At 42.5% G+C, this 26,211-nt stretch overlaps 1 protein-coding gene across 1 annotated transcript in view; it reads left to right on the top strand.

The window, feature by feature from the left end:
• Positions 1-26,211, top strand: part of EDIL3 (EGF like and discoidin domains 3) — a 956,986-nt gene that overhangs the window by 593,262 nt on the left and 337,513 nt on the right. The window contains exon 5 of the mRNA XM_077288684.1: positions 25,546-25,727. Within this exon, the coding sequence (XP_077144799.1) occupies positions 25,546-25,727 (182 nt within the window). The remainder of the gene's footprint in view (positions 1-25,545; positions 25,728-26,211) is intronic.

Here is a 26,211-nt window from a genome sequence, read left to right as displayed (position 1 = left end):
ATATTGCAGCTTGTTTTTTGCGGAACAAGATGCGGTTTTTAGTGGTATCTTGTTTATTTATATTCATCTTTTTGATCAGGTGTTATTTCACTTTTTGTTTGGCGGTATGGTAATAAAGCATTGTTTTTTGCCTTGTGTTTTTATGGTGTTCACTAAAGGGGTTAACTTGTGGGACATTTTTATAGGTCGGGTCATTATGAACGCAGCAATACCAAATATGTGTACTTTTATTGTTACTGTTTAGATTTTTTTATTCAAATATTTATTTATTGATAGAATAAATATTGATTTTTTTAATTATTCTTTATTATTTTTGTAACATATTTTTACAATTATTTAAAAAAAAAAATATGTTTTACTTCATTCTTTGTTTTACACTTTGTCCCACTATGGGACAATCATTTTGTGCAGGCTGATCGCTCCTATAGCATGCAGATGAAGCAGCATGTAATTTACACTGACCTGAGACTTTCTAATCTGCGCATAACAGGTAGTTTCTCAGCTCTGGAGACCCAGATGTCATCATGACAACATCAGGTCTCCATGGCAGGATTGGGACCCCGCGTCATGCTGCAGGGTCTCCGATCCAAAGGCAAAGGGGCTGTCTGCCCTCTGCCTTCTCCCGGAATGCTGCGATCGTGTTAGATCGCAGCATTTCTGGGGTTAAAGGGAACCTGTCACCCCCAAAATCCAAGATGAACTAAGCCCACCGGCATCAGGGTCTTATCTACAGCATTCTGTAATGCTGTAGATAAGTCTCCGATGTATCCTAAAAGATGAGAAAAAGAGGTTAGATTATACTCACCCAGGTCCGGGTGGTCCGATCCGGTGGGCGTCGTGGTCCGGTTCGGTGCCTCCTATCTTCATCAGATGACGTCCTCTTCTGGTCTTCACATTGCGGCTCTGGCACAGGCGTACTTTGTCTTCTCTGTTGAGGGCAATGCAAAGTACTGCAGTGTGCAGGCGCCGGGAAAGGTCAGAGAGGCCCGGCGCCTGCGCACTGCAGTACTTTGCTCTGCCCTCAACAGGGCAGACAAAGTACGCCTGCGCTGGAGCCGCAGCGTGAAGACCAGAAGAGGACGTCATCTGATGAAGATAGGAGGCGCTGAACCGAACCGCGACACCCTTCGGACCGGACCAGCAGCGGGAATGCCCCTGGGTTAGTATAATCTAACCTCTTCTTCTCATATTTTAGGTTACATCGGGGGCTTATCTACAGCATTACAGAATGCTGTAGATAAGCCCTTGATGACGGTGGGGTTACCTCACCCTTGATTTTGGGGGTGACAGGTTCCCTTTAAAGTGCCGGGAGTGGTCTATGACCGCTCCTGGCACTTAGTGCCGGGTGTCAGCTGTGAGAATCAGCTGACACCTGGTCGCGATCGGCCGCACACCACCCGTGTGCGCGGCCAATCGCGATGACGTTTAATCCATCCATGGGAAGTGAAGCCCAGGTCACATGGATGGAATAGCACGTCAGATGGCAGAGAGGGGTTAATGTGCCATTACTTTGTCATCAGTAGAGGTCTGATGTATGGGGAACATAATCATGAAACTAACGCATCTGGATCTCCAAATTATACACCGTGAGCTGTTTTCATTTTCTTCCCTGTGCATTAATGTCCTGGTCAATCAAGTGATTGGACTGTGCTGCAGTTCCTTATGCATCCAGTCGTTAGTAGAACTCTCTTTTCAGTTCAGCACCATTCCTTCCAAAATTTTGTTACTTGCTCATCTGCAGAACAAGTGATGGAGAAACTTTGACTCTAATTGTGATATGTAATATAAAGCCCTGAATAAAGCATTCAGGTCACCCGATGGGCACGAAGAAATAAAACTTATAATCATGAGAGTATAACTTCTCCAGATAGCATTTCTATCTAGTTATCTCTACTTCCACATACATTGATTTTTTTTACTATTTTGTAAAATGCCATACTTTAGGAACTTTGACATTAGAAGTTGTCAAATTATCTCTGGTTTTCTGGTTACACAACTTAATAAGACTTCCCTTTTCCTTACTTTGCATTCTTGAATATACAGTACATCTTATCATCTAGACAGAGTTGAAGGTTTGATGGAAAAGGAAAGATGACTGCCTGACATTGGCCTTAAAGATTTGTACTGTCAAAATCTACAGCTAGAGAATAAATTTTCTTTTTACTACCTTCACTATAGAACAAGCCTTGGTTCACCTTACATTAAATATACTTTTTTTCCAACATTTTCTATTTAATGTAGTATCAAGGAATCTACATTTTTTTTGACTGTATGCAATTATTCTCTCACTCTTTAACTGGTAACCCACAAACGACACCAACATTGAACTTTTGATTTCAAAATCTACTTTTAGATATTATATGTAACATAGTAACATAGTAACATAGTTATTAAGGTTGAAGGAAGACTTTGGGTCCATCTAGTTCAGTGTTTCTCAACTCCAGTCCTCAAGACCCCACAACAGGTCATGTTTTCAGGATTTCCTTAGTATTGTATTGGCGATGGAATTAATGCTTGAGCAGGTGATGAAATTAATAATTTCATCACCTGCTCAAGCATTAATTCCATCGCCAATGCAATACTAAGGAAATCCTGAAAACATGACCTGTTGTGGGGTCTTGAGGACTGGAGTTGAGAAACACTGATCCAGTTCAACTCATAGCCCAGCCTAACATGCCCTAACATGTTCATCCATAGGAAAGCTAAAAAAAAACCCATGTGGCAAAGAGTAAGCTCCACATTGCGGAAAAAAATTCCTTCCCGACTCCACATACAGCAATCAGACTAGGTCCCTGGATCAACGCCCTATCAAGGAATCTAGTATATATAACCTGTAACATTATACTTTTCAAGAAAGGCATCCAGTCCACTCTTAAATTTTAGTAATGAATCACTCATTACAACATCATATGACAGAGAGTTCCATAGTCTCACTACTCTTACAGTAAAGAATCCACGTCTGTTATTATGCTTAAACCTTCTTTCCTCCAGACGTAGAGGATGCCCCCTTGTCCCTGTCTCAGGTTTATGATTAAAAAGATCTTCAGAAAGGTCTTTGTACTGTCCCCTCATATATTTATACATTAAAATAAGATCACCACTTAGCCTTTGTTTTTCTAAACTAAATAGCCCCAAGTGTAATAACCTATCTTGGTATTGCAGACCCCCCAGTCCTCTAATTACCTTGGTCGCTCTTCTCTGCACCCGCTCCAGTTCAGCTATGTCTTTGTTATACACCAGAGACCAGAACTGTACACAGTATTCTAAGTGTGGTCGAACTAGTGACTTGTATAGAGGTAAAATTATGTTCTCCTCATGAGCATCTATGCCTCTTTTAATGCATCCCATTACTTTATTTGCCTTTGCAGCAGCTGCCTGACACTCATCCACCCATACACCCAGGTCTTTTTCATTGACGGTTTTGCCCAGTGTTTTACCATTAAGCACATAATTATACATCTTATTTCTTCTGCCCAAGTGCATGACCTTACATTTATCCCCATTAAAGCTCATTTGCCATTTATCAGCCCAAGCTTCTAATTTACATAAATCCACCAGTAATATAAAATTGTCCTCCTCTGTATTGATTACCCTGCAGAGTTTAATGTCATCTGCAAATATTGCAGTTCTGCTCTGTATGCCCCCTTCAAGGTCATTAATAAATATGTTAAAAAGAGGGCCCAATACTGACCCCTGCAGTACCCCACTGCTATCTGTGACCCAGTTCGAGTGGCTCCATTAATAACCACCCTTTGTTTCCTAACCTTGAGCCAGCTCTTAAACCACTTAGACATATTTTCCCCTATCCTCATTGTTCTCATTTTATGTGTCGACCTTTTGTGCGGCAAGCTTTTGAAAAGTCCATATACACTATGTCCACTGCGTTCCCTTGGTCCAGTCTGGAACTTACCTCTTCATAGAAATTGATCAGATTAGTCTGACAGGAACGGACCCTAGTAAACCATGCTGATATTGGGTCATGATGTTATTCCTCTTCAGAAACTCCAGTATAGCATCTCTTAGAATACCCTCCAGGACTTTACCCACAGTAGAGGTTAAGCTTACTGGCCTCTAATTTACAATTTCAGTTTTTGTCCCTTTTTGAATACTGGCACAACGTTTGCTACACGCCAGTCCTGTCGTACAGACCCTATTATTATGGAGTCTTTAAAGATTAAAAATAATGGTCTATCAATGACTGTACTTAGTTCCTGCAGTACTCGGGGGTGTATCCCATCCGGGCCCGGAGATTTGCCATTTTTTGTGATTTTTAGATGCCTTGTACTTTCTACTGGGTTAAGCAGATGACATTTAATGGGGAATTTTTGTTATCACTGATCATATTGTTTGGCATGGGATTTTCTTATGTAAATACTGTTGAAAAAAAGTCATTTAGCATATTGGCTTTTTCCTCAACCTCATCCACTATTTCACCCAGACTATTTGTAAGGGGGCCAACACAATCATTTTTTAGTTTCTTACTATTTACAGTAGAGACCAAAAGTTTGGACACACCTTCTCATTTAAAGATTTTTCTGTTTCTGCTCTTCTTATCTGCATCTCAAAACATTTCTAGAATTCGCCCTTTTCTTACTTTTGACTTTGCAAAAACTCTTACTGTTTCACATATTCATTCTCGTCTGGACTATTGTAACTCTCTACTAATCGGCCTCCCTCTTACCAAACTCTCCCCACTCCAATCTGTCCTGAATGATGCTGCCAGGATCATATTCCTCACCAACCGTTACACCGATGCCTCTACCTTGTGCCAGTCATTACACTGGTTACCCATCCACTCCAGAATCCAGTACAAAACTACTACCCTCATCCACAAAGCACTCCATCACTCAGCACCACCCTACATTTCCTCTCTGGTCTCAGTCTACCAACCTACCCATGTCCTCCGCTCTGCAAATGACCTCAGGTTAGCATCCTCAATAATCAGAACCTCCCACTCCCATCTCCAAGACTTTACACGTGCTGCGCCGACTCTTTGGAATGCACTACCTAGGTTAATACGATTAATCCCCACAGTTTTAAGCACACCCTAAAAACTCATTTGTTCAGATTGGCCTACCGCCTCAATGCATTAACCTAACTATCCCTGTGTGGCCCATTAAAAAAAAAAAAAACATAATCAGGTTCCTCGCATCATGTTCTCATACACTTCATGCAGTTAGTAGCCTCTGTGTCTGCAGCTTTACATGAACACCCGTGCCTTACACTATGGCTGGTCTGAATAACTAAAGCAATTGTTACCATCCACCTCTCGTGTCTCCTCTTTTCCTCATAGTTTGTAAGCTTGCGAGCAGGGCCCTCATTCCTCTTGGTATCTATTTTGAACTGTGATTTCTGTTATGCTGTAATGTCTAATGTCTGTACAAGTCCCCTCTATAATTTATAAAGCGCTGCGGAATATGATGGCGCTATATAAATAAAATTATTAATTAATTAATTAATATTATTATTATTATTATTGTATTTTCGTGATTATGAAAATTGACCTGGTCTCTAATCTGAGCTGCTGTTAACCTGCGATTTCTGAGGCTGGTGACTCGGATAAACTTATCCTCAGAAGCAGAGGTGACTCTTGGTCTTCCTTTCCTGGGGTGGTCCTCATGTGAGCCAGTTTCTTTGTAGCGCTTAATGGTTTTTGCCACTGCACTTGGGGACACTTTCAAAGTTTTCCCAATTTTTCGGACTGACTGACCTTCATTTCTTAAAGTAATGATGGCCACTCGTTTTCCTTTACTTAGCTGATTTTTTCTTGCCATAATACAAATTCTAACAGTCTATTCAGTAGGACTATCAGCTGTCTGTCCACCAGACTTCTGCACAACACAACTGATGGTCCCAACCCCATTTATAAGACAAGAAATCCCACTTATTAAACCTGACAGGGCACACCTGTGAATTGAAAACCATTCCCAGTGACTACCTGTTGAAGCTCATCAAGAGAATGCCAAGAGTGTGCAAAGCAGTCATCAAAGCAAAAGGTGGCTACTTTAAAGAAGAACCTAGAAAATAAGACATAATTTCAGTTGTTTCACACTTGTTTGTTAAGTATATAATTCCACATGTGTTAATTCATAGTTTTGATGCCTTCAGTGTGAATTTATAATTTTCATAGTCATGAAAATACAGAAAAATCTTTAAATGAGAAGGTGTGTCCAAACTTTTGGTCTGTATGGTATGTGTTATGGGTCGAGTTCCTGCCTCTGCACAGGGGGAATCTTGGGCCATCTCCGCTGCGGTCTCCCATTCTTCTCCTGCCGCAGTGGAGCCTGCTCAGCGGAGATGTCGGTCCCAGCATCTCGCACAATCTGACTCTGTGCAAAGGGTTACTGCTGCTTTTCCAGCTTCTGCCATTGAAGCCAGTGCTGGGCAGCGGTGAGCAGACGCTTTTGGGACTAAGTCCTGCTTTTCTCCTTCTGAGCATGCCCAGGGTAAGATCTCTCATTGGAGATTGAGGGTCAAATGTTTGGATACTGCAGCAAAGCCCATTGGTTCTCCAGGAAGGTCCTGAAGGTGCTCAGGCTCTGTGGCAGCATCTCATTGGTCCTTCTAGGAAGGTCTTGTACTTGCTGCAGCTATATAAGGTTCGCATGGCTGCACGGCCATGCGCTAGTATCAATGCATGTTATGAGTTTTGCGCCAATGTGGTCACGCTTGTGTGGATTTAGGGACCCGGCTGAAATAAGCCACTTAGAATACCAGCACCTCCGGTGAGGAGATTGTATGTTTGCCTCCTTGACTGCGTGACCGCAAGCTGCTATCTGCTCAGCAGTTACTGTGTATTCCTGTGGAGTTTAACAGGACACAATCCTTTCTTTATAGCGACTCTGTGAAGCAACAGAGATTGCTTCTACTGCCATATAGTGCCGCCGTTTGCCAGCAGCAGGTTTTTTTCCTGCACGGTGGACCCCGGGCTGCGAACGCACCAAATAACATCTCTATATTTACTCGGTGCATTCCACCAGCCCTAACAGTATGTAGTTAAAGAATATTTTGGGATTATTTTTATTCTCTCTGGCAATGAGTCTCTCTGTCTTAATCTTTGCTGCCTTGATTTGCTTTTTACAGAATTTATTTAATTTTCTATATTTATTTAATGCCTCATCACTACCTACTTGCTTTAATTCTCTAAATGCTTTTTGCCACTTATTGCGCCTCTTATAGCTCTATTTGGCCATATTGGTTTCCACCTATTTCTAGTATGTTTATTCCCATAGGGTATATACTGTGCACAGGTCCTATTCAGGATGCTAATAAAAGTATCCCATTTTCTTTGTGTATTTTTATGTCTCAGGATATCGTTCCAGTTAATTGCACCAAGATCATCTCTCATCCATTGGAAATTTGCCCTCCTGAAGTTTAGTGTCCTTGTAACCCCTCTACTACACATCATATCTGTTCCCCTAATAATTGAGTCCCCCACTACCAGCACCTGTCTGGCCTGTCCTGCTCTCCTATTTCCCTCCTTACTGGAGCAGTCATTCATCTGGCTTTCAGAGGACATGCCTGGCTGCAGCATTGCTACCCCTGTACTGGCACCTCCCTCATCCGCCAACTTAGCAAACTTATTGGGGTGTGCCAGATCAGGACTAGCCTCTATCATGATCTCCATGGCCAGAGAACTAGCATAAGCCTCAATAGGAACAAGCTCTTGGAAGATGTAACTATACTGACCATGAACTAAACCTACCGCATCATCTAGAAGTAGCCAGGTAGCATGTCCTACTTTTTATCCCTATATGCCCAGCGCCGGCCGGAGAACTAAATAATGCTAGCAGAGGGAAATATAAGACCTGACTCACCTCTAGAGAAATGCCCAAAAAGGAGACAGAGGCCCCCCACATATATTGGCGGTGATATGAGATGAAACAACAAACGCAGCAGGAAAATAGTTTTAGCAAATTTGAGGTCCGCTTTCTAGATAGCAGAAGACAGAAAGCATACTTTCATGGTCAGTAGAAAACCCTAACAAAACACATCCAGAAATTACTTTAGGACTCTGGCATTAACTCATAATACCAGAGTGGCAATTCCTGATCAACAAGAGCTTTCCAGACACAGTAACGAAACTGCAGCTGTGAACTGGAACCAAAATACAAAAACAAAACATGGACGAATGTCCAACTTATCTAGTAGATGTCTGAGAGCAGGAACAAGCACAGAGAGGCTTCTGATAACATTGTTGACCGGCAAGCATCTAACAGAGAAGCCAGGTTATATAGCGACACCCAGATCTAATCAGAACAGGTGAACAGGGAAGATGATGTCACAAGTTCAATTCCACCAGTAGCCACCGGGGGAGCCCAGAATCCAAATTCACAACAAGCCTCCCTGGCACTCTTCCCTCTACCCCGCTTTCTAACTGTCATCCAGCCTGCTGCTCCACTGTCCTGCTGCTCTATCCTACCATCCCTGTTGTGAATTTGGATTCTGGGCTCCCCCGGTGGCTACTGGTGGAATTGAACTTGTGTCATCATCTTCCCTGTTCACCTGTTCTCATCAGATCTGGGTGTCGCTATATAACCTGGCTTCTCTGTTAGTTGCTTGCCGGTCAACAATGTTATCAGAAGCCTCTCTGTGCTTGTTCCTGCTCCCAGACATCAACTAGATAAGTTGGACTTTTGTCCATGTTTGTTTTTGTTTTTTGGTTCCAGTTCACAGCTGCAGTTTCGTTACTGTGTCTGGAAAGCTCTTGTTGATCAGGAATTGCCACTCTGGTATTATGAGTTAATGCCAGAGTTCTAAAGTAATTTCTGGATGGTGTTTTGTTAGGGTTTTCTGCTGACCATGAAAGTGTTCTTTCTGTCTTCTGCTATCTAGAAAGCGGACCTCAAATTTGCTAAAACTATTTTCCTGCTGCGTTTGTTATTTCTTCTAAAATCACCGCCAATATATGTGGGGGGCCTCTGTCTCCTTTTTGGGTATTTCTCTAGAGGTGAGCCAGGTCTTATATTTCCCTCTGCTAGCATTATTTAGTTCTCCGGCCGGCGCTGGGCATATAGGGATAAAAAGTAGGACATGCTACCTGGCTACTTCTAGTTGTGCGGTAGGTTTAGTTCATGGTCAGTACAGTTCCCATCTTCCAAGAGCTTGTTCATATGTAGGCTTATGCAATGTTCTCTGGCCATGGAGATCATGACAGTGGCCGGTCAAACTGTCATGATCTCCATGGCCAGAGAACATTGCATAAGCCTACATATGAACAAGCTCTTGGAAGATGGGAACTGTACTGACCATGAACTAAACCTACCGCACAACTAGAAGTAGCCAGGTAGCATGTCCTACTTTTTATCCCTATATGCCCAGCGCCGGCCGGAGAACTAAATAATGCTAGCAGAGGGAAATATAAGACCTGGCTCACCTCTAGAGAAATACCCAAAAAGGAGACAGAGGCCCCCCACATATATTGGCGGTGATTTTAGAAGAAATAACAAACGCAGCAGGAAAATAGTTTTAGCAAATTTGAGGTCCGCTTTCTAGATAGCAGAAGACAGAAAGAACACTTTCATGGTCAGCAGAAAACCCTAACAAAACACCATCCAGAAATTACTTTAGAACTCTGGCATTAACTCATAATACCAGAGTGGCAATTCCTGATCAACAAGAGCTTTCCAGACACAGTAACGAAACTGCAGCTGTGAACTGGAACCAAAAAACAAAAACAAACATGGACAAAAGTCCAACTTATCTAGTTGATGTCTGGGAGCAGGAACAAGCACAGAGAGGCTTCTGATAACATTGTTGACCGGCAAGCAACTAACAGAGAAGCCAGGTTATATAGCGACACCCAGATCTGATGAGAACAGGTGAACAGGGAAGATGATGACACAAGTTCAATTCCACCAGTAGCCACCGGGGGAGCCCAGAATCCAAATTCACAACACATCCCCCCATCTATCCCATTGTGCATCTGCTCAGTAAGCAGAAGACTCCTTTCCATATTGTCAATGGATCTCAGTGTTGCCAGCTGCACATTTAGATCCAGTATCTGGGCTTCCAAATGCTCAAAGTGCTCACATCTCACACAGCAGTATGCACCCTCCACCGGCTGCTCAAGAATTGTATACATGTGGCAAGATGTACACTGGATAGCACTATCAATAGTGGAGCACATTTTTTAATGGAGATTGCACCAGATAGAAATGTTATATAAAAATAAATGCAAAGTATTAATAAAATACAGATAGCAATTCAGTAATTCCTTCCTTGGAAACTCCCTGAATCCAAAGTCACTGAATCTCAAGTCACACACTTACCACCGTTCACACTTATGCTCCGGTCACACTCGCTAAGCAGAAGATTTAAAGAGAGATTTTTTTTCCCTCAGCAGCAATCCACCACCCTGCTATTCAATGCAGTTCCAAAAGGCAACATCTCAAGTTTTATTTATTTTCATTACAGCATTTTAATGGTATATTTTACACTTTGGCATGCTGTCTTTAACACCAGGAAGGCATCTTTGTGCAATAGTGAGATTGTCTTCTGATCCATAGAGGTGATGTGAGATTTTAGTTCATTTTTGACCATTTTTAATTTCAGGTAGAAAGTAGACCAAAAGCCCTAAAATAACAAATACTAATACAGTTAGAACTTTCCTTAAACTGGTTAACAGTGGTTGGAAAGGACTGTAGATATTAGATTCTGGACATTTTTGAATGTTCATGTTTATGCATAGTCGTTCTTTTATATTATCAGGTCTTATATGAAAGTTAATAGGAGAATAGGTTTGAGCAACTCAATAGGAGAATAGCCATGGGCAAATCGATAATGAAATTATTGGACAAGGTCTTCAAATTGAGGAACATTTTACTAGCAACTAAGACACAGCTCGTACAGTCTGGTCTTTTCTGTAGTAACATATGGATGTGAAACCTCGACGATAAAAAAACAAGACAGAAGAAGAGTTAACACACTCAAAATATGGTCCTGGAGAAAGATGTTATCAATATCATGCATGGCAGGAAGAGCAAGCAAATCAATTTTTGGAACAAATCAAGTGATACATGTCACTTGAATTAAGGATCACCCAGCTACAAGATGGCTACTTTGGACACATCAAACAAAGAGAGCAATCAATGGAGAAGTACATCATGGTCAGAAGAATAGAAGGAACAAGACATAGAGGCAGCCCAGCAATCCGATAAAATCAAGCTATCACGATAATGGCAGAGAAGACCCTGGTGGCCCTTTCTAGGCTTGCACAAGATCGATTTTCCAACAGATCGTTCATCATCAAGTTGTTATGGCTCGAGATCGAGCCCAAGGCCATTAAATAATAAAATTAAATAATATGAAAGTTAGCAACATGACATAAGTACTTTTATTCACAGGGTCAGAATATCAAATGATCTTCTGGTGGGGCAAGTCTTTAAAACATGACTACTCTAGACTAAAGATTCTGCACACACCAGAAGATAACCTTTCATGGAAGCAATCATTTGACACCAGGGTCTATTTTCATGGGATATTTCACAAAAGACTTAATTGATTGCACTGTTCTGAGTGTACATTGATAACGGGATGGGCACGTGTTCTGAATAGATGGAGGGTGAGACCTCAGAATAAATTCCTCTGGAGGAACCAAGGAACCCTATTCTGAGTCTTACTACTACATTCTAATCATTTATAGTTGGAAGTCTATATTATAGGTAAAGTACATTATGCCCCGAATAGTGACAAAAAGAAACTCACTTGATCCCAAAATTGAGTCATGAAATATGAGACATGATAGTTTAGTGGGCATTGGTGTTAATTTCAATCATACTAGAATCTTCAAGTTTAGAATACAGTTTCACTAAAATTAAACCATTCATTTGTCTACTCATTTACTACCCTCATCTTCCTCGATTATTGTTCTGCATTTACATTAGGTTAAGTCTGACAACAAAATGTAATATTAGTGGATGAGGTTTAATTTCAATTATAAAGCAATAGAAATCCAATAGTGGTTTTAAATAAGACTGAAAAGAGCCACAAAGGTAACATTTTTGCCAGATAGTATCATTCTCCATATTGTCCAACAATTATCTAATAATTATTGAAGGCTGACAGACGTTTCTTTGGCATCTGGTGTTGGTAGAGACATGCATAAGTATGAGTGCCTCAGGTGTCTGGAAGATACTTATCACACTTTGCTTTAGTGCACATTTGGCCAATTTGTATATTCATGGGAGTACTTGAAACTGATAACTGTTGGCATAGCAATTATTTGGCACATATTTACTGTATATTGCATACATTTGGCAGCATATTCCCATGAAATTTACTGCTGACATCATTTAAGAAATTATTTAGTGATATACTAGCAAAGGTAATTACAAAATGTACAAAATAATTTATTTTGAGAATAAATACAAAATTGGAAGTTAATAACTTATGGCATATCAACTTGATCAGTCCAAGGTCCAACCATATATGGCTATGGAGAATTAACCAGTGCAAAAGTATATGGCAACTTTAGCACTGGGACCCTTGTACTATGGTTACAGTGGTGTGACCCTTATGATTAGACCGTGGGTTTACATTGATGGCTTTGGGCCCTTGTGCAGGAAGTGTAAGTGTGCCCCTCTCCCTTCATGATGATCCAGATATATGTAGATTATATAGATTGTTTGTGTATGTATATACATTTCATAGTTTTCTCTCTTATTTATAGCAATGTCTCTTATTAGCTAGCATCCTTTCTAGTTTTGTACAGTGCCATTACTTATTACATAACATCCTTTATTGTTATATATGATGTCTATTATTACATGGTTTCATCTTGTTATGTATAGCACTGTCCCATTATTACATAGTATCAACTCTTGTTATGCAAAGCATCATCCCTTACATAATTTTTTCGTTATTCATAGTGCTCTCTTTAATTGCATCCTCTCTTGTTAATGGAATATAAAATGACTGCTGACGGAATGCACAAAAAACTTTTTCTAGGAGGCTGATGGACTGGCCTTCTGGTCAGATGCTGCTGTATCAGAAGTCATTTTATTTTATATGTAACAAGAGAGGACTCTAAGTATGGGCTCCTTCAGATGTCTGTGATCATCGGTCCAATCCTGGATTGCAATGCACAGACTGGCAGTGTGTCTCCCGACCCGAAGCATGACAGCCTAAAAGAAGTACTGTATGTGACGCTGTCATTCTCTGAGTCGGGAGACACATGGTCAGTCCGTGCATTGTGATCCAAGATTGGACCGATGATCACGGACATCTGATCTGAAGGATCCCTAATAAAGAGAGGGTGTGTCAATACTCAAACCCAGGGATTCCTGTGTATTTAGCAGCATTTCTTCTCTTTGAGCAATTTAATCGAGATGGGCGAACCCGAACGGTAATGCTTGGGGTCAGTACCGAATATGTAAGTGTCTGAACACGGACAAAGAAATTAAACTTCTTCTGGAAGTCCATGTCCCTGTTCAGGTTTGGAAGCCCGAACAAAGCTTGTTGAAAGGCTGCAGCACAGTCAATCAACCTGCTTTCCTGTGTGTGCACTTTTGGCTTACTTATAGCTATGTCAAGTAATGGCATGGCTGTAACTGGCAGGCACACTGTGTAAAAAAAAAAAAGACTTGGAGTCTTGTCTACTTTTGATTACCAGTGCAGGCAAAGCCAACAGCTGTGGGCTGCATCTCCAAGCTGTCAGCTTTGTGTTGGCTGGTTATCAAAAGTAGAGGAGTCCCTACGCATTTTTTTAAAATTATTTAAATAAATAATTTAAAAAAAACGATGTGCGGTCCCCCCAAAATTTTTGATAACCGGCCAATCTAAAGAAGACAGCTGGATATTGGCCTTCCTGGCCTAAAATTAGCAGCCATCTCAGAAAAGGCGCAACTAATAGATCTGCCAATTCTGACACTTTGCAAGGCTCTTCTCACTTGCCCTGGTGCGGCGGCAAGTGGTTTAATAGTTTTGGGTTAATGTCAGCTGTTTTGTGTCCACTGACATCATGCCCAAGTGTTAGTAGTGGAGAGGCGTGTATCAGACAACCCCATTACTAACACTGTAATCAAAAGTAATAAAGACACAGGAAAAGTCCTTTAACTGATATAAACACAGAAAAAAGTCCTTTCATTGAAAAAAAAACACTCCCTGTTCCTCCAGTTTACCCATTTATTAATGTAAAAATAAAAATAAAAAATCACAGTATTCTCACTTGTCCACCGATAATCCATGTGTCCGGCAACATGCTCCAACTCTGCTACATCTGGATGCATTGCTGAGTGGTGGTGGCATGATGTGACTGCTCAGCCGAGCATCCAGAATATGCTGAGCTTGTAACAAGGGATAGTGCCATACAAAACTAGAGAGGATACTATGTAATAAGGGGTGGTGCTGTGCATAACTAGAGAGGATACTATGTAATAAGTAATGGTGCTATTCATAATAGCAGAGAAAACTATGTAATATGGTACAGTGCTAAACATAGCAAGAAAGTAAATTATTAAAGTATGGTGCTGCACATAGCAAGCGAGTATACTACATTCTAAGGTTCGGTGCTTAAATAGTAAGGCTGGATTCACATGCTCGTTTGAAATGTCAATGTGCTGGCTGACTTTTTGTCAGTCAGCACACAGACTTATTGAGTCTGTCCTGTTGTAAATTCTGCTTTTGGGTTCCCTCCGGTGGTAGTAGGTGATAATGCATTTGTCCCTGGGTTGCAGTCCTGGTCAGGTGTGTCTGCTGATTGCAGTTCTGACTGGGGTATTTAGGTGTGCAGGATTCATTAGTCCTTGCCAGTTGTCAATTGTTGTTGGGAGGTGTTGGACTTCTGCCTGGTTCCTCCTGTCTTTCTGCCAAATCAGCAAAGATAAGTGTCTAGTTTTTTTTTTCCTGTGGCACACATGCTGTGTGCTTCACAATTCAGTGCTATTCTTTGTGTTTTCTTGTCCAGCTTAGATTGTGTCAGTATTTTCTCAGTCTTGCTGGATTCTCTGGAGTGGCAGATATACATTCCATGTCTTTAGCTAGATTGTGGAACTTTTTGTATTATCTGTTGTGGATATTTTTGGAAGGGTTTTAATACTGACCGCCTAGTAATCTGTCCTATCCTTTCCTATTTAGCTAGAGTGGCCTCTTTTGCTAAATCCTGTTTTCTACCTGCGTGTGTCTATTCTTCTCCTACTCACAGTCATTATTCGTGGGGGGCTGCCTATCCTTTGGAGGTCTGCTCTGAGGCAGGATAGCATTCCTATTTCCATCTATAGGGGTATTTAGTCCTCCGGCTGTGTCAAGGTGTCTAGGGTTTGTTAGGCACACCCCACGGCTACTTCTAGTAGCGGTGTTAGTTCAGGATTTGCAGTCAGTACAGGTTCCACCGACTCCAGAGAAAGTTTTCATGCGGCTCCAAGGTCACCGGATCATAACAGTGTCTGACAGAGGTTCCCAGTTTGTTTCTAGGTATTGGTGGGCCTTTTGTGCTAGGCTGGGCATTGATTTGTCTTTTTCTTCTGCATTTTATCCTCAGACAAATGGCCAGACCGAGCGAAGTAATCAGACTTTGGAGACTTATTTGAGATGCTTTGTGTCTGCCGATCAGGATGATTGGGTGGCCTTTTTGCCATTGGCCGAGTTTGCCCTTAATAATCGGGCTAGTTCGGCTACTTTGGTTTTGCCTTTTTTCTGTAATTTTGGTTTTTATCCTCATTTTTCTTCTGGGCAGGTTGAGCCTTCTGACTGTCCTGGTGTGGATTCTGTGGTTGACAGGTTACAGCAGATTTGGGCTCAAGTGGTGGACAATTTGGTGTTGTCTCAGAAGGAGGCTCAACATTTTGCTAACCGTCGTCGGTGTGTTGGTTCCCGGCTTCGGGTTGGGGATTTGGTTTGGTTGTCTTCCCGTCATGTTCCTATGAAGGTCTCTTCCCCTAAGTTTAAGCCTCAGTTTATTGGTCCTTATAGGATTTCTGAGATTATTAATCCGGTGTCTTTTCGATTGGCGCTTCCGGCCTCTTTTGCTATCCATAATGTCTTCCATAGATCTTTATTGCGGAAATATGTGGTGCCCGTTGTGCCCTCTGTTGATCCTCCGGACCCTGTTTTGGTTGATGGGGAGTTGGAGTATGTGGTTGAGAAGATTTTGGATTCTCATTTTTCGAGGCGGAGGCTTCAGTACCTTGTCTGTCATGATTCTCAATGGCGAGAGAACATAGCCCAGCATATATGAGAACTAGCTCTTGGAAGATGGAAACTATACTGACCATGAACTAAACCTGCCGCACAACTAGAAGTGGCCGGGTAGCATGCCTACGTTTTTTTATCCCTAGATGCCCAGCGCCAGCCGGAGAACTACCTAATCCTAGCAGAGGAAAAGACAGTCCTGGCTCACCTCTAGAGAAATTTTCCCAAAAGGCAGACAGAGGCCCCCACATATATTGGCGGTGATTTAAGATGAAATGACAAACGTAGTATGAAAATAGGTTTAGCAAAATCGAGGTCCGCTTACTAGATAGCATGAAGACAGAAAGGGCACTTTCATGGTCAGCAGAAAACCCTTTCAAAACACCATCCAGAAATTACTTTAAGACTCTAGCATTAACTCATAACACCAGAGTGGCAATTTCCGCTCACAAGAGCTTTCCAGACACAGTAACGAAACAGCAGCTGTGAACAGGAACAAAATGCAAAAACACACAAGGATAAAAGTCCAACTTAGCTGGGAGTTGTCTAGTAGCAGGAACATGCACGGAAAGGCTACTGATTACATTGTTGACCGGCATGAAACTGACAGAGGAGCAAGGTTATATAGCGACTCCCACATACTGATAGGAGCAGGTGAACAGAGGGGATGATGCACACAAGTTAAATTCCACAAGTGGCCACCGGGGGAGCCCAGAATCCAATTTCACAACAGTACCCCCCCCTCAAGGAGGGGGCACCGAACCCTCACCAGAACCACCAGGGCGATCAGGATGAGCCCTATGAAAGGCACGGACAAGATCGGAGGCATGAACATCAGAGGCAGTGACCCAAGAATTATCCTCCTGACCGTATCCCTTCCATTTGACCAGATACTGGAGTTTCCGTCTGGAAACACGAGAGTCCAAGATCTTTTCCACAACGTACTCCAACTCACCCTCAACCAACACCGGAGCAGGAGGCTCAACGGAAGGCACAGCTGGTACCTCATACCTGCGCAACAATGACCGATGAAAAACATTATGAATAGAAAAGGATGCAGGGAGGTCCAAACGGAAGGACACAGGGTTAAGAATCTCCAATATCTTGTACAGGCCGATGAACCGAGGCTTAAACTTAGGAGAAGAAACCCTCATAGGGACAAAATGAGAAGACAACCACACCAAGTCCCCAACACAAAGCCGAGGACCAACACGACGACGGCGGTTGGCAAAAAGCTGAGTCTTCTCCTGGGACAACTTCAAATTGTCCACCACCTGCCCCCAAATCTGATGCAACCTCTCCACCACAGCATCCACTCCAGGACAATCCGAAGATTCCACTTGACCGGAGGAAAATCGAGGATGAAACCCCAAATTACAGAAAAACGGGGACACCAAGGTGGCAGAGCTGGCCCGATTATTGAGGGCGAACTCCGCCAAAGGCAAAAAAGCAACCCAATCATCCTGATCCGCAGACACAAAACACCTCAAATATGTCTCCAAGGTCTGATTAGTCCGCTCGGTCTGGCCATTAGTCTGAGGATGGAAAGCAGACGAAAAAGACAAATCTATGCCCATCCTAGCACAGAATGCCTGCCAAAATCTAGACACGAATTGGGTCCCTCTGTCAGAAACTATATTCTCCGGAATACCATGCAAACGAACAACATTTTGAAAAAACAGAGGAACCAACTCGGAAGAAGAAGGCAACTTAGGCAAGGGAACCAGATGGACCATCTTAGAGAAACGGTCACACACCACCCAGATGACAGACATCTTCTGAGAAACAGGCAGATCCAAAATAAAATCCATCGAGATGTGCGTCCAAGGCCTCTTCGGGATAGGCAAGGGTAACAACAATCCACTAGCCCGAGAACAACAAGGCTTGGCCCGAGCGCAAACGTCACAAGACTGCACAAAGCCTCGCACATCTCGTGACAGGGAAGGCCACCAGAAGGACCTTGCCACCAAATCCCTGGTACCAAAGATTCCAGGATGACCTGCCAACGCAGAAGAATGAACCTCAGAGATGACTCTACTGGTCCAATCATCAGGAACAAACAGTCTACCAGGTGGGCAACGATCAGGTCTATCCGCCTGAAACTCCTGCAAGGCCCGCCGCAGGTCTGGAGAAACGGCAGACAATATCACTCCATCTTTAAGGATACCTGTGGGCTCAGAATTACCAGGGGAGTCAGGCTCAAAACTCCTAGAAAGGGCATCCGCCTTAACATTCTTAGAACCCGGTAGGTAAGACACCACAAAATTAAACCGAGAGAAAAACAACGACCAGCGCGCTTGTCTAGGATTCAGGCGCCTGGCAGACTCAAGGTAAATTAAATTTTTGTGGTCAGTCAATACCACCACCTGATGTCTGGCCCCCTCAAGCCAGTGACGCCACTCCTCAAAAGCCCACTTCATGGCCAAAAGCTCCCGATTCCCAATATCATAATTCCGCTCGGCGGGCGAAAATTTACGGGAAAAAAAAGCACAAGGTCTCATCACGGAGCAGTCGGAACTTCTCTGCGACAACACCGCCCCAGCTCCGATTTCAGAAGCGTCGACCTCAACCTGAAAAGGAAGAGCAACATCAGGCTGACGCAACACTGGGGCGGAAGAAAAGCGGCGCTTGAGCTCCCGAAAGGCCTCCACAGCATCAGGGGACCAATCAGCAACATCAGCACTCTTCTTAGTCAAATCAGTCAATGGTTTTACAACATCAGAAAAACCAGCAATAAATCGACGATAAAAGTTAGCAAAGCCCAAAAATTTCTGAAGACTCTTAAGAGAAGAGGGTTGCGTCCAATCACCAATAGCCTGAACCTTGACAGGATCCATCTCGATGGAAGAGGGGGAAAAAATGTATCCCAAGAAGGAAATCTTCTGAACCCCAAAAACACACTTAGAACCCTTCACACACAAGGAATTAGACCGCAAAACCTGAAAAACCCTCCTGACCTGCTGGACATGAGAGTCCCAGTCATCCGAAAAAATCAGAATATCATCCAGATACACAATCATAAATTTATCCAAATAATCGCGGAAAATGTCATGCATAAAGGACTGGAAGACTGAAGGGGCATTTGAAAGACCAAAAGGCATCACCAAATACTCAAAATGGCCCTCGGACGTATTAAATGCGGTTTTCCACTCATCCCCCTGCTTGATTCGCACCAAATTATACGCCCCACGGAGATCAATCTTAGAGAACCACTTGGCCCCCTTTATACGAGCAAACAAATCAGTAAGCAGTGGTAACGGATATTGATATTTAACCGTGATTTTATTCAAAAGTCGATAATCAATACACGGCCTCAAAGAGCCGTCTTTCTTAGACACAAAGAAAAAAACGGCTCCTAAGGGAGATGACGAAGGACGAATATGTCCCTTTTCCAAGGACTCCTTTATATATTCTCGCATAGCAGCGTGTTCAGGCACAGACAGATTAAATAAACGACCCTTAGGGTATTTACTACCCGGGATCAAGTCTATGGCACAATCGCACTCCCGGTGCGGAGGCAGTGAACCAACCTTGGGTTCTTCAAAAACGTCACGAAAGTCAGACAAGAATTCAGGAATCTCAGAGGGAATAGATGATGAAATGGAAACCAAAGGTACATCCCCATGAGTTCCTTTACATCCCCAGCTTAACACAGACATAGCTCTCCAGTCGAGGACTGGGTTATGAGATTGCAGCCATGGCAATCCCAGCACCAAAACATCATGCAGATTATACAGCACCAGAAAGCGAATAACCTCCTGGTGATCCGGATTAACACGCATAGTCACTTGTGTCCAGTATTGTGGTTTATTACTAGCCAATGGGGTGGAGTCAATCCCTTTCAGAGGTATCGGAGCCTCCAATGGCTCCAAATCATACCCACAGCGTTTGGCAAAGGACCAATCCATAAGACTCAAAGCAGCGCCAGAGTCGACATAGGCGTCCGCGGTAATAGATGACAAAGAACAAATCAGGGTCACAGATAGAATAAACTTAGACTGTAAAGTGCTAATTGAAACAGACTTGTCAGGCTTCTTAGTACGCTTAAAGCATGCTGATATAACATGAGTTGAATCACCACAATAGAAGCACAACCCATTTTTTCGTCTAAAATTCTGCCGCTCGCTTCTGGACAGAATTCTATCACATTGCATATTTTCTGGCGTTTTCTCAGTAGACACCGCCAAATGGTGCACAGGTTTGCGCTCCCGCAGACGCCTATCGATCTGAATAGCCATCGTCATGGACTCATTCAGACTCGCAGGCACAGGGAACCCCACCATAACATCCTTAATGGCATCAGAGAGACCTTCTCTGAAAATCGCCGCCAGGGCGCACTCATTCCACTGAGTAAGCACAGACCATTTGCGGAATTTTTGGCAGTATATTTCAGCTTCATCTTGCCCCTGAGACAAGGACATCAAGGCCTTTTCCGCCTGAAGCTCTAAATGAGGTTCCTCATAAAGCAACCCCAAGGCCAGAAAAAACGCATCCACATTGAGCAACGCAGGATCCCCTGGTGCCAATGCAAAAGCCCAGTCTTGAGGGTCGCCCCGGAGCAAGGAAATTACAATCCTGACCTGCTGTGCAGGGTCTCCGGCAGAGCGAGACTTCAGGGACAAAAACAATTTACAATTATTTTTAAAATTTTGAAAGTGAGATCTATTCCCCGAGAAGAATTCAGGCAAAGGAATTCTAGGCTCAGACATAGGTGCATGAACAACAAAATCTTGCAAATTTTGTACCTTTGTGGCGAGATTATTCAAACCTGTAGCTACACTCTGAAGATCCATTTGAAACAGGTGAACACAGAGCCATTCAAGGATTAGAAGGAGAGGAAGAGAGGAAGGCTGCAGTATAGGCAGACTAGCAAGTGATTCAATTAAGAGCACACTCAGAACTAGAGGGAAAAAAAAAAAAAAAAAAATTGTAGCAGACTTCTTTTTTCTCTCCTTTCTCAGCCAGTAATTTAACCCTTTTTCCGGCCGGTCAAACTGTCATGATTCTCAATGGCGAGAGAACATAGCCCAGCATATATGAGAACTAGCTCTTGGAAGATGGAAACTATACTGACCATGAACTAAACCTGCCGCACAACTAGAAGTGGCCGGGTAGCATGCCTACGTTTTTTTATCCCTAGATGCCCAGCGCCAGCCGGAGAACTACCTAATCCTAGCAGAGGAAAAGACAGTCCTGGCTCACCTCTAGAGAAATTTTCCCAAAAGGCAGACAGAGGCCCCCACATATATTGGCGGTGATTTAAGATGAAATGACAAACGTAGTATGAAAATAGGTTTAGCAAAATCGAGGTCCGCTTACTAGATAGCATGAAGACAGAAAGGGCACTTTCATGGTCAGCAGAAAACCCTTTCAAAACACCATCCAGAAATTACTTTAAGACTCTAGCATTAACTCATAACACCAGAGTGGCAATTTCCGCTCACAAGAGCTTTCCAGACACAGTAACGAAACAGCAGCTGTGAACAGGAACAAAATGCAAAAACACACAAGGATAAAAGTCCAACTTAGCTGGGAGTTGTCTAGTAGCAGGAACATGCACAGAAAGGCTACTGATTACATTGTTGACCGGCATGAAACTGACAGAGGAGCAAGGTTATATAGCGACTCCCACATACTGATAGGAGCAGGTGAACAGAGGGGATGATGCACACAAGTTAAATTCCACAAGTGGCCACCGGGGGAGCCCAGAATCCAATTTCACAACACTTGTCAAATGGAAGGGTTATGGCCAGGAGGATAATTCTTGGGTTTTTGCTTCTGATGTCCATGCTGCTGATCTGGTCCGTGCCTTTCATCTGGCTTGTCCTGTTCGGCCTGGGAGCGCTGGTGAGGGTTCGGTGACCCCTCTTCAAGGGGAGGGTACTGTTGTGAATTCTGCTTTTGGGTTCCCTCCGGTGGTAGTAGGTGGTAATGCAGTTGTCCCTGGGTTGCAGTCCTGGTCAGGTGTGTCTGCTGATTGCAGTTCTGACTGGGGTATTTAGGTGTGCAGGATTCATTAGTCCTTGCCAGTTGTCAATTGTTGTTGGGAGGTGTTAGACTTCTGCCTGGTTCCTCTTGTCTTTCTGCCAAATCAGCAAAGATAAGTGTCTGGTTTTTTTTTCCTGTGGCACACATGCTGTGTGCTTCACAATTCAGTGCTATTCTTTGTGTTTTCTTGTCCAGCTTAGATTGTGTCAGTATTTTCTCAGTGTTGCTGGATTCTCTGGAGTGGCAGATATACATTCCATGTCTTTAGCTAGATTGTGGAACTTTTTGTATTATCTGTTGTGGATATTTTTGGAAGGGTTTTAATACTGCCCGCCTAGTAATCTGACCTATCCTTTCCTATTTAGCTACAGTGGCCTCTTTTGCTAAATCCTGTTTTCTACCTGCGTGTGTCTATTCTTCTCCTACTCACAGTCATTATTCGTGGGGGGCTGCCTATCCTTTGGGGGTCTGCTCTGAGGCAGGATAGCATTCCTATTTCCATCTATAGGGGTATTTAGTCCTCCAGCTGTGTCGAGGTTTCTAGGATTTGTTAGGCACACCCCATGGCTACTTCTAGTTGCGGTGTTAGTTCAGGATTTGCGGTCAGTACAGGTTCCACCGATTCCAGAGAAAGTTTTCATGCGGCTCCAAGGTCACCGGATCATAACAGTGTCCTATTCGAATCCTCAAAATCTGTTGAGAATAGGACAAATTCTGAAAGTGATCTCATTTTCAAATGTATGATTTTCACAGATGTGTGAATGAATTTTCTCCACCCCCACCTCATTAAAAATCCCTGAGAGCATCCTCCTCTACACCTCAATTCATTAAGAGCCCTTGAAGGTGTCTTCCCCACCCCAATCCACTGTTAGTTCCTGACAGTGTCCTTCCCCACCCAAATTCATTAAAAGTCCATCATAGGGTTGTCACACCCACACCCAATTCATTGTAAAGCCTCCTATAGTATTTCCCCCACCACTATTTCATTAAAACTCAATAGTAGCATCCAATTTCATGCCCCAATTCATTACATAGCTTGCAATCCTCCTTTTCTCCCATTGAGATCTCTACACAAGACAACCCCCCTTCTTGGTATTCCAAGCCTATTTCTAAATGACGTAGGTGGCATGATGACATCATCACTCCACACATCTATGTCATAGAACAAGCTATGGGCAAGAAGTGTAAGGTGGTTTTCTGTGGCTTTGCTGCCTTTTTCTACTTCTGGTAGGAACGCTGCAGAAATGCTATGTGTCCAGCGTGCTGCTAATGATGAGGCAAATCTGGCATTGGGCCCACATCATAACTTCGGGGCCCCAAGAAACAGGTTCAATTGCTTAGTTATAAGCTGCCACTGCATGGACCCCACTCCACCACTGGGTTCTGGTGCAGCTCCACTGGCAGCACTGGCAAGATATCCACCACAGGATTAGACTTATGTGCCATGTCCAACTCATAAAAGCTACTTGTAAAATCCATTCTCGACGCTATTGATTCCAAATGTGAGAATTTTACATAGGCTTATCCATTTTTCATGTTTATTATGAGTATGCCAGCTGGATCAGTGTTAACATTCATGTTAATTTAAGTGTCATTTGTGTAAATTATAATGTGTAGTAAAATACGCCATGCATTACAATGAACTTGTCGTTGAAGATTGGAAAATTCTTCAAATGGAAAATTCTGTTATTCTTATTATTGTTATAAATGAAATAGTAAATCATGACTGAAATCTAATTACAAAACACATTTATTAACCCACATTTATTATGCTTGGTAATGTGCAAACCTGTGCGTCTTCCATTTATGTTGGTAATTACCAGGGACTTTAACTACATCTTGCGCGCCTAGTAACACAATGTTAATAGACCCAAATGCAGTGATTGTGTCCTATATGTGTCTAATCCTGAACAATATATAGTAGTGCATAAGAACTAAGAAAAAACACTCATCTAGTAAGCTATTAAATTATCTTTGTTGTAATTTTCTGTCTTATCACTTGGCTTAATGGGAAAAAAACATACCAAAAATTGAGCTTCTTCACAAAATACAGATTCACGATGAAGAAGGAAGTGTAAGGGTATATGGATATGATGTCTTTTTCAGGTGGGCCTGCTCTGAAACCTGCCTGAAAAAGGCTCTAAAATGCTCAAAGATTGAACATATGCATTTGTATGGCAAAATTACTTTCTGCACTTATGTTCAAGCTTTTGATTGTATTTTAAGTGCTTAAGATTTCCAAAGCTGAGAAGGTTTCAAAAGAAATTACCTGACCATTTTTCTGGTGTATTCTGCTTGGAAGATGCTACAAATTAAGTAAGGAAGTTTATGGGGATCCTAAAAAGAGAGATGGAAGACACATGGCGTCTTTTATAGCATTTAAAAAACTGCACTACAAAAAAGTCTATGTTCCCTGAAACAAGTTCCACCTGCAAACTTGCTGGGGTCACGCGAGTTTAAAATACATTCTGTGCACATACACTTAGCGTGGTAATAAATATTGGATTAGTGTTGGCCAAACCTACTGATTTTGGCAGGATGGAGTAGGTATCAACTGAATAAGAGACCAGACAAGAGCTATGTAAAGTGTGTCTCCAGCTTAAAGGGTAACCGTACTTTGAAGTAACTATTCAGAATAAGCTGTCATGTGTACATAAGGAGAGTGATCTGGTGTGCACTCAGCATTGATGAGGGGGTGCAGGTTGAACTGGGAGGCCTAAGCTGTAGACTGTAGAAAATCAATCGCACTCAGATGAAGAATTTCAGATTAATGCTGGTTTTTATTAAAGGAAACCTGTCAGCAGGATTGTGAACAGTAACCTACAGACAGTGTCAGGTTGGCACTGTTATACTGATTAAATTGATGCCTTGGGTGATGAAATTCGGCTTGTGGTTGTTGTTTAATCTTTATTTTCATTATTGAGTTAATGATATGTTCTTGCTCCGGGGCGGCCTGTGGGGGGTCTCAATGTGGTGCTGTGCTTAGGTAATTCATCCGTATGGCTTCTGACAGGTCACTGACCACTCATTGACCTGCCCCATAGTTTGCATAATGAATATTATATAATCATACTAAAAATAATAAAAAACCCTTCTGCAGTCAGGCGCCAGCGATTGCACCTGCACCTTATTATAGTCGAGGTTATCCTGATATTTTTAAAAAAATCCACTTGAAAATGGCACCGCCATGCCTGCGCGTGTTCAGCCACTGTTGATATACAGCAGCTGTAGCCAATATTCTAGGCAGCAAACAATAAAAGGTAATTGTCAGGGGAATGGTGCACAATTTTGATAACAAGCAGTTGAATGTTTTAACAAACATTTTGAAATAATAGCCAACTTTTAATAATCCCATAATAATTCCTACTTATCAATCCAAATAATTAGGCATATATGTATAATTGATGTCTTGCCTTTTTTAATTACCAGGATGCTCTGGACCGCTTGGGATGGAAGGAGGGATTATCTCTAACCAGCAAATAACGGCATCCTCAACTCACAGAGCTCTTTTTGGATTACAAAAGTGGTACCCATATTTTGCAAGGCTAAATAAAAAGGGTCTAGTAAATGCTTGGACTTCAGCTGAAAATGACCGGTGGCCTTGGATTCAGGTAAGACATTCCTGTTTGTTACAGCAGTCACCAATTGATTGCTCTGAGATGAATGGCTTGCTTTCAGTCTACGACCCATTGGACATGTCAGCTGTTATCTTTGCACAGTCTCCAGAATTATAAATCACCCTATAGCTATTAGGTATTAGTTGTGGGAAGTGCTTTACGTTATTCTACTTCCACATTTCAGCGTTTATTCCTTTTATACACAGGTTTCTTTCACCATTCCACCATTGAATAAATCATAATCTGTTACTACGTCTCTTTTCTCTGTCTCTCTATATTAGTGATACTATTGTTCCCACTGTTTCTACCATCTGCTTGTTTAAATCTCAGCATTTACAGCTACTGCGCTTCAATTTCGGCTCTCCTTTGATCAAGAGGAATTCCTTTTGTGAGCCGGTGACAATGATATGTGAAACACCCGTCTTCTTTGCCGATTGTTCCTTCTCCATATCTCCTAGACATATGTCTACCTGTCTAA

Source organism: Ranitomeya variabilis, chromosome 1 (assembly GCF_051348905.1).
Source record: "Ranitomeya variabilis isolate aRanVar5 chromosome 1, aRanVar5.hap1, whole genome shotgun sequence".
NCBI classification, from domain to species: domain Eukaryota; kingdom Metazoa; phylum Chordata; class Amphibia; order Anura; family Dendrobatidae; genus Ranitomeya; species Ranitomeya variabilis.
The sequence above is the reverse complement of the archived record's forward strand: the minus strand, read 5'-3'. Positions and strand labels throughout refer to the sequence as shown.